The sequence below is a fragment of the Narcine bancroftii genome, chromosome 8, assembly GCF_036971445.1.
Source record: "Narcine bancroftii isolate sNarBan1 chromosome 8, sNarBan1.hap1, whole genome shotgun sequence".
In the NCBI taxonomy this organism is placed as follows: Eukaryota; Metazoa; Chordata; class Chondrichthyes; order Torpediniformes; family Narcinidae; genus Narcine; species Narcine bancroftii.
In genome coordinates, this window is record NC_091476.1 from 55,130,052 (window position 1) to 55,139,494 (window position 9,443).

The 9,443-nt window shown below is 44.6% G+C and overlaps 1 protein-coding gene across 1 annotated transcript; it reads left to right on the forward strand.

The window, feature by feature from the left end:
* The first annotated feature begins 1,314 nt into the window (after positions 1–1,314).
* On the forward strand, positions 1,315–3,713 carry LOC138741755 (syntaxin-1A-like). Its single transcript, XM_069896043.1, has one exon. The coding sequence runs from the start codon at positions 1,423–1,425 to the stop codon at positions 2,299–2,301; it is 879 nt and encodes a 292-aa protein (XP_069752144.1). The 5' UTR covers positions 1,315–1,422; the 3' UTR covers positions 2,302–3,713.
* Positions 3,714–9,443: the final 5,730 nt, after the last annotated feature.

The following is a 9,443-nucleotide window of genomic DNA, read 5'->3' on the forward strand; positions in this document are numbered from 1 at the left end:
TGACTGCAAGATTGTGCCCCAGAGTTGTAATCTGCTCTGTCCCTGCTGCCCAGAGTTGTCACGTGCTCTGTCCTCCCCCCACCTGGGACTCTCAACATTCTGCACAAATGTTGAATTAAACAGAAAGTGCTGGAAACACCCAACTTGCCTGAAAACACCTGTAAAAAGAGAGATGGGGGGAAGAGGGAGAGAAAGTAGAGGTTGGCATGGAACTCCCCGTCTGCACCTCGATCACACTCTTGCTTTGATAATTCCCTTTACCAGCAGAAAACGCAATACCACAAATTGCAAGGTTTGTTGACTTTCCCGACAAATGGTGCTTCTTCCTGACAAAGATAGCCTCTCTTCTTCTGTCCCGCTGGGCAGGGAAAGGTTGCATTCCTCGGCCCTGTCCCCATAGTCCATTCCCTGTCCCACTTGGTAGGGAGAGGTTGCATCCTTTGGTCCCATACCCCCATTCCACTGGGCAAGGAGAGGTTGCTGTCCCTCGGCCCCATCCCGCTGAGCAATGATAGGTCACTGTCCCCATCCCATGGCCCCATCCTGCTGGGCAGGAAGTGGTTCCCGTTTCCTGGCCCTCACAAGGAGAGGTCGCTGTCCCGGTCACATTGGGCAAAAAGAGGTTCCCATCCCCCGACCCTCTGGGCAGGGAGAGATTGCTGTCCCCCGTCCTGCTGGGCATGGAGAGGTCACTGCCCCTATCCCACTAGACAGGGAGAGGGCCCCGTCCCACTGGGCAGGAACTGGGAGAGGTCACTGACCCCACCCCTTAATCATCCTCCATCTTCCCACCAAACTATTAGATTTTTAACATCTCTCCAACTGAATTAGACATTAAAAAACCTAATAGTTTGGTGGGAAGGTGGAGGATCACACACACACGCCGCTGTTGCCGCAAAATCTTCATGCCACCAGCCCGCCACAGCCGGCTACCAGAAACTGCTGCATGCGTTACCCTGGCAATGGCACAACGTCAACTCTGACACACATTCACCGCCAGCTTCATCTGCGCATGCACGGTCAGTAGAGGCCAGGCACCTCCTCTTTACTTAGTAGGCGCTGAAACCCAGGGGCTCGAGTCCCCTTCCCCTCTGGCCCCCTAGGCTTCAGCCTACTCAGCCTAATGGATAATCCGTTGCTGCATGCTTCTCATCCAGCTCCACCCCTCCCCCACCATCCCTTCAGGCCCAGGAGGTGCCAAACTCAAGGCATTCCTCAGAGTAAAGTTTAGCGCACCCCCATGTACTGATGTCATTTCATCTGGTGACATAGGAAAACAAAAGACATCACCAGTGGGTGTTGTCTGCAGCACACAAGCGTTTGACACTGCGTGGAAAAAAGTTGGCTCCTGAAAGCAGAGATTCATTTCAGGAAGTTTATTCATTGACTGCCAACAGCAGGAGCAAGTGGCGGGTGCCCACAATGAGGGACCGGCTGGAGGAATTGCAGAGAGCAGCAGGCGATCACTTCACCGAGAGCCCTGCTGGAATTTATAACCCAGCGTTTGAAGGGACTGAGCTGAGCAGGTTTCATGGTTGCTTTGAAGACGTTTCTGCCATTTCATCAAACCTCAACAAACTGGAAAATCTGGTTCATTACATTCAACAGAAGCAAGCAGGCGTGCTGTGTGGAACTGAGAAGGCGAGTATCTTCAATGATAAGAAAACCTTGAAGGATAGCCAGTCTGCATTGACCCATGAAGCCAAGGTCATTCAGTCGCAACTGGACCAGATGAGGGGTGTACTTTATTGCAAAAAACGTGAGGCACCCTTCTCTGTTCAGCACAGGATACATCAGTGCCAGTATAACGTGCTGGTTAATCGCTACCAGCAGATTCTAACTTCGCATCACACGAAGGAGATCGAGTACGTCGGCAAGTTGAGGCAGCAGATTGTACGGCAGACTCAGTTGGCCGGATTGCAACTGCAAGACGAGGATGTCGACCATTTTGTGCAGAACCTCACCTCACCACAGATCGTTGGCCACGACCTGGAGTTCCTCAAAGCCAAACAGCACTTGGTTCTGGCCCAGGAACGCCACCAGCAACTGCTGGATCTCGAGACGCAAATCATGGATCTGCATCAGCTCTTCCTGCAGTTTGAGGTGCTGGTAATTGAGCATCAAGAGATTGTAAACAGCATTGAATATAACGTGCAACATACTGTTGACTATGTCACCCATTCCTCGGGACAGGTTAAAAAGGCGCTGAAGTACCAAAAGAAATCTCGGGTTACTGCAACGGCAGCTGCTCTCCTTGGATTATGCATCTGCATTCCCTGCATTGCAAAGATAGCATCTTGAAAACATTTCTCAGGACTGAGCAAGTTCTCAGGAACAAATAGTGTTCCCCTCAAGAACTAATGGGTTTGCACTATTGCTGGCATTGTGGGCCTGTAGATTTAATGACTTGTCTGAGCGTTATCTCTGTTGTTGGGGGTCATAAAAATGTTTTGAGATGGGCACCTGGGAGTGCACTTTCAGGGGTCTTGAATCCATCGTGATCCTGGGAAGTTTCCACTAGTGAGAGATTAATATTTTTTTTAAAAAAATGTACACATGTGAGGCCATTTCAGCCCATGAGTCTGTGCCGCCCAATTGCACCAATTACCCCCGGTATGTTTCGAACAGTGGGAGGAAACCGGAGGCCCCGGGGAAACCCCACGCAGAAACGGGGAGAATGTACAAGTTCCTTACAGATAGTGGGGGATTCGAACATCGGTCCTGATCGCTGGCGCTGTAACGGTGTCATGCTAACCGCTACGCGAACTGTGCCACCCTAATGGCAGAATTTTCAGACAGTGGATGAGAATATTGTAACCTCACAAAATTCTCCAACCTTTGGCCCTAATGTATTTGAAGTGGCACGCAGATCCATCTGAAAAAATTGAGGGGGGAGGGGATAGCAGCAAAAAGTTGGTTCTTGCATCTGTTAGAAAATTACTGGTGGAAGGAAATGTAGATCAGAGAGAACCAGGGTGGGCTTGTGAAGAGTAGGTCATATTGGAGACATCTAAATGAAGAGTGCTGAATGCAATGGCTGCTCATTAAGTTGATTTCCAGTCCGCGTTTAAAAAGTTCTTCATAATGGACTGATACTCACAGTTGAAACTGGCGGAAATTAAGATTGATGAGGTTAGCGCTTGTGTAGAGCAAATGGGCAAGGAAAGCATGAATTATGAAGAACTGGAATGTGAGGAATATGATACATAGTTTGAATCCTTCAATCCCTTTCTTGACATCCTTTAATTAATCTTGGGTGTTTTTGTGATCAGCCTAGAAAATGAATGAGAGAATTGCATGTCCAAGCTTCCCAGTGACACAAAAATAGGCAAGATCGATAGCAGGGCAAGCAGGCACATTACATTACAAAGAGATTATGATAAATTTGGGGTATATTTCATTGCAGTCATATGTGAGGTTGACCAACTTAAACCTTAAAAAAAAATGACTGAATATTTTTTGAGGGATTGGAGAACATGCCTTATAAGGAAAGGTTGAGCAAGCTTGGGCTTTTCTCTTAAAAAGTACGGAGGATGAGACGACTTAATAGAGGTGTATAAAATTATAAGGGGCATGGATAGGGTGGACAGCCAATATCTCTTTCCCAAGGGTACAATGGCCAATACCAGAGGACATTGGATTAAGTTTTGGGGTGATGTCAAAGGGAGGTTTTTTTTACACAGTGAGTGGTGGGTGCCTGGAATGCATTGCTTGCTGGGGTGGGGTGGAGGGGGGGGGAGTGGTGGAGGCTGGTACAACAGTGACATTCAAAAGATTCTTAAATAGGCACATGAATGTAAGAAAAATAGAAGGTCACGGGCTGTGAGGGAGGGAAGGGCTAAATTGATGTGGAGTTGGTTTGTATAGGTTGGCACCACATTGTGGGCTGCAGGGTCTATATTCTATGGTGAAGCACTGTAGCTGAAGTATTTTCCAAGGGACTCCAAGCCGTGGAGAATGGTTGTTACAGAACCCATGGTTATATTCCCTGGAGTTTAGAAGATAAAGAGGAGGACTGATTAAATTCATCAGTTATTTAGAATTATATAAGCAAGTCTATCGATACTGTGATTGTAGTGCAATACACAAAAAGAGGGTTTGTGATTTTGTTCCTGTGATAGTACAGATTCTATCACCAATGTGTATATGTACATATGTACAGATTGTAGTGTAGGATGACTGTGATTGGCTGAGAGTGTAGCCACACCTACTAGCAGGTCTTAAAGGATTGCTCCTAGCCAGACCAGGTAATTCTGGACTGGTCGACCTACTTGTGATATGCTCCAGTCTTTTAGTTAATAAAAGCCTTGGTTTGGATCAACAAGTCTTTGGTTCTTTCGACGCGCTCTACAGTTCCTCGCCGGGGCATCATTTCAGTGAGGGATGCTGGATACAGTGGTCTTCCTTATGGCAGACAAAGTTAAAGAATTTCATGTATGTAGTATTATGTGACAATAATGGAACCTTTACCTTAAAAATGGTGGAGAAACTCAGCAGGTCATGCAGCATCTATAGGAAGTCAAGGGTAAAAAACATTTTGGGCCTGAGCCCTTCATCGCCATCACCATACAAGCAAAATGCAGGCAAGCACCCAATCAAAAATTGTGGGGAGACCAGAAGAAAGGAAAGGAGAAATAGCATAGGCCAACAAGGAAGTGGCGAATATAAGGGTGAGAGGGCAGCAGAGAATAAAAAGCTATAAACCAATTTGGGCGGGGGTAGCTCTGTGAATGGTGAAGGAAGGGGGTGGGGAGGTGGAGGAAAGGAGACAGAGAGAGCAAGAGACAGAGAGAGAAGCTGAACAGAAACTGGAGAAGTCGATGTTCTTTAGAAATTGTATTACACAGGAATAATGATTTGGATAGAACAAAATTATTTCCAAATATTGTAATTTTAGGAAAGAAGATTTAATTGTCTTTTTGTAATTCACAAGTTCAATTAAAGAATGTCAGAAAAAGGCTTGCCCGTGGAGTCAGGTGGTAGAACATCTCTAATCTCAGTAAATGGTAGAACAGGCTCTCAAACACCATCTGCTGGAGGGACTCTCAATGAGTTAAGCGGCATCAGATGGAGAGACGGTCTGGTGAACATTTTGAACTGGAATGGCTGGTCTCAAATTTCAGCATCTGCAATCTTCTGTATGTCCCCGATAACCTGCTCGTTACTGTGAGTGTTCAGGAAAAATTGGAAAGACCTGTATTAGAACTACACTTCCCTGAAATTTAATCCTGTTTTGAATATGATTTCTGGATGTTTGGCGTGTATGTTTTGTTTTCTCTGAGTTCCTAATTGGAAATTGTGAGAAACAACTTTGTGCCAACTGTGCAAAAATGACTAAAATATACACTGATGCACTAAAACACTTTTCTGAAGTTGGTGTTGTGCTTTATTTTTAAGTTATAATCAGGATACGGGTGTCATCAAAATGTGTTGCTCTTTCCAAGCTGCATTGCCTGAAGTAGTGAGAGTCACCTTCCAGAACAAAGCCCAGAGCTGCTGTTCGCCAGGGGCTAAAGTCAGCAACAATCACAAACTACAGTTCGTCCCTGTGAGAGATGGGAAAACTGATCTAAAATTATGAACATGAAGGAAACTGAAATTCATACATCAGTTAATGACTGTAACCAGTACAAGCAGGATGAGCTTGGGAATTAGGATGCAGGAAAGCAGAGTCAGCACGATTAACATAAGAATCTTCTAGTCTTTGTGACAAGAGCCACCATAAGACTAAGATAAGGAGTGGTAAGGAACAATAGAATGTAGGAAGTTGAGGTAGTTTGGATCAGATAAGGGTCTCCTAGCCCTAGACAGAAGTACCAAGTCCTACATATCTAATTAGTTAACCTTTCACAGATTTATACATATTAAATTAGCCAACCCTAGACAGGATGAGCCAACTCTACATACCAAGAGACTGTAGCTCCGAGAATCAGGAAGGTGTGAATAAGGACAATAACATGAAAGGACACCGACAGGATACCCCCTGGTCCTCCAAGTATACTGAAATTGCACGTAGGCAGGCAGGATTGCCTAATGCCAAACCTCTCCAGCAGGAGGCAGAAGAATGTAAGGGGGAGGGTATTCCTATACTGAAATCAACTGTATAAAAGTTGGGTGAGCCCCAGTATGTGTGTGTATTCCCAGGGTAAGGGGAAGCACCCAACTTTGCATTGTTGCTGTAATAAATGTTCTTTGTTCTCAATTTTTGTCTCAAGCAATTTCTTTAAAGGTAAATTCTGTTTCTAACAAATGGGGGCTCGTCCGGGATCACACTCCCTCCACTGACAGAGTACCCCGACGACGAGAGTAGGTGCACCCCGGCTGATTCAGCTGGACTCACGGACGACGGGTGGCTGGTCAGTGGAAGAAGCGAGTGATATCCGAGAAGAGGCATTGAGAACAAACGACGGAAGGAAGCGCGCTAGAGCATTGCTACTGGAACCCGGTAAGAGGAATTTTACTTGCCTCTCAGTATGGGAAATATGGGTAGCAAGGAAGAGAGTCCTGGTTCAGGATGTGAGGATCAGATAACTACATACAGCCCGCCCGGGTTGATGTTATCTGAGTGGGGCACGGGAAGGACCCGTGGAAAGGACAAACTGACCATGGTCAGATATTGTTGTAGGGACTGGGTTAAATACCCGATAAAAGGGAGCTCCGTGTACTGGCCAAAACTCGGATCCGAGATGACTGGATGTGTCAAGCATTGAACATCTGGCTCTATCAAAACCAGAGAGATAACCTAGAGAGCAGAGAATATGCAGCCTGCTGGCTTAGGGGATCGTTTGATCAATTGGTTTTGAAAGAAAAAGAGTACAAGGACAAGAGAGAGGAGGAACCTTTTGTCCCTGAACCACAAGGGTGGGATGTGTTACATTCCCTCCCTCCACCTTATGTTCCTCCTATGCCGGCTCCTATCTTTCCTCCCCCTCCTATAACCTACCCTTCTGCACCTTCCCCACCTCCCCCACCACTAGAGAAGAGAGAAGAGAGCAGGAGTGGTATGATGACTCGCTCACAAAGCACTCGATTACCACCCCTGTTGACAGGAGAGAGAGGTAACTTTAATTCAGAACAGCGTGAGACTCTTCAGGAAGAAAGGGCAGAACCCTTTGATTCATTTCCCAGGGAGCAGGAACCCAGACCTAATAAGCTATAAACCAACTGGATGAGACCACTGGGAAGTTCCCATGGGAGAGGGTCTCGGTTTCGTAAATGTGCCCCTGACCAGTACTGAAGTGCGTAACTTTAAGAAAGAACTGACCTCCCTGATAGAAGATCCCCAGGGATGTGCCGAACAGTTAGATCAATTTTTGGGACCCATACAATATGGGGGTCTCGACATAGAATCCCCAGCAGGGGAACAATTGGTACTAACTGGTTTTGTTACCAACTCAGCCCCAGACATTAGAAGAAAATTACAAAAGACAGAAAATTGGCATGAGCAGGGAATAACCCAGCTTCTACAGATCGCTCAAAAAGCATTTGTCCAGACATCTGAGGATAAGCAGAAAGCAAAGGCTAACATTTTGATGCAAGCAGTTAAAGGAATAGTAGATGAGTAACATGAAAAAGGCAGGGATTGTGTACCAGCTCCTGGATGTTGGGAGAAGTGCCGGGAGTGGGAGAGTAGAGACCAGAGATAATTTCATAAATCACGACTTCCCACTTCAGTCACTGACCAATATTGATTAAAATTCATGCTAAAATTTAAATGTCATAAATGATCGTTTATCAGTACTGTAGAATGAGCGAATTTAACTACCAGTTAATTCCAGTTTATGAAATAAATTGTATTCAAATGTGATTTTGCACAGGGAGTACCTGAGAGTTGAGTGATGTTATAACATTTGCAGGGAGAAATGTTTGCGCAAATAGGGTGAGTTCTATACATCTTAACTTTAAGTGTATGTGAGATAAAGAAAGGATCTGATGTGTTAAGTTGCTGGATCATCCAGTTGAAGGGGGAGTGTGCATGTCCCTTTAAAATTGAGGCTTCAGGCTCTTGTCTTGCAGTTAGAGGTATGGAGCCCTATCAATAGATTTAGTACATTCCTTCTACACATTCAGCAATCAAGGTCCGTGAGTTTAAAGATCACCCACCTCTGGTGAATAAAGATACCTCTGGTGATTCATTTCTCTGGTGCATTTTCCTCCGGAGTGAAATTAATGCCTCAGCACAATTTTTCTGTATTGCCGCTGTAATCTAATTCATGATAACTCTTCCCCCATTCATCAGGTTTATATTTAAATCTGGTAGTGCGGAAGTTACAGTGTAAATAATCACGGAGGTAAACCCTGCGTGACGGGATTTAGCTTAATGGAGAAATAAACCTGCGAACTGCTGTGTGAGTACTGCAATAGGTGGAATATGATTTAAATTGGTGGCATAGTTCAGAACAATTGGGTGCATAAGAATAATAATATCATTAATAGCTCACAGATCTTGTACCAGATGCTATTCAGTACGTCTCGGCTTAAGGATTGGAAAAATCGGCATGTTACAGAGAGATTGGCATGGCACCAATATTTCTTGATTCAATAATGACTCCACAAGCTCCAGGATTCATGCAGCAGAACTTTAAGTGGAATATAATAGAAGCTAGCCTGTACTTAAATGATTGTGTGTGCAATCTTCATAAGAACATCTTTTAACTTTTTTTGGTGCCTGTTTTACAGACTGTTTTAAATAAGGCCAGCTCTTGTGAGCTGTGGCACAAGGCATTTAATTTTAAAATTACAATAGCGATGTTAAATAATCGTCAAATTCGTTGCTGTCGGCAGTGACAAAGACATGTCTTATTCCCACTCGGCTATTTTAAAATAAATTCATTTAGAATACAGTTAATATCACTCGCCGAATCATTATGGCTAATTGTGTACTTAAGGTAGAACTAAAGGTTGAATATGTTTCAAGTTCTTTCGCAGGGGCTCTTGTGCTGCAATGTCTGTTATGTACTCACTCTAACAAATTGGAGGGTTGTGCCCCATACAGACAAGCAGCTCCAACTGCATTTTAATAAGGTCTAATATATTCAAAACCCATGGAAATATGCTTTGTGTTTCATTTTACAATTTTTTACACTACACAAAGAAAAGTCAGATTGTTATTCATTTTATTAAATCTAGTGATTGGTCATATGTAAAAGCATGCCAACATCACCAACTGAAACCCGCCTGGGATGGTCCCTACTGTGTACTTTTAATTACAGACACCGCCGTACGAATAAGAGAAATAGGCTGGACCCACATTCAGAGAATCAAACCAGCTTCCGAACCACAACATCACGATGCACAGACTCAACCCTCAACCTGGCGTGCAGTTCCTCATCCTTCAGACCTGAAACTTACACTGCGCCGCGACAAAGTGCTGTAATGTTACATTTATTGTTGTATTGTTTTTTTAACTGTTGATGTCACTTAATTACGCTCTATCTTTTAAG

Excerpts from the sequence above, each read along its gene's own strand:
- LOC138741755 (XM_069896043.1), top strand. The coding sequence starts at position 1,423 with ATGAGGGACCGGCTGGAGGAATTGCAGAGAGCAGCAGGCGATCACTTC.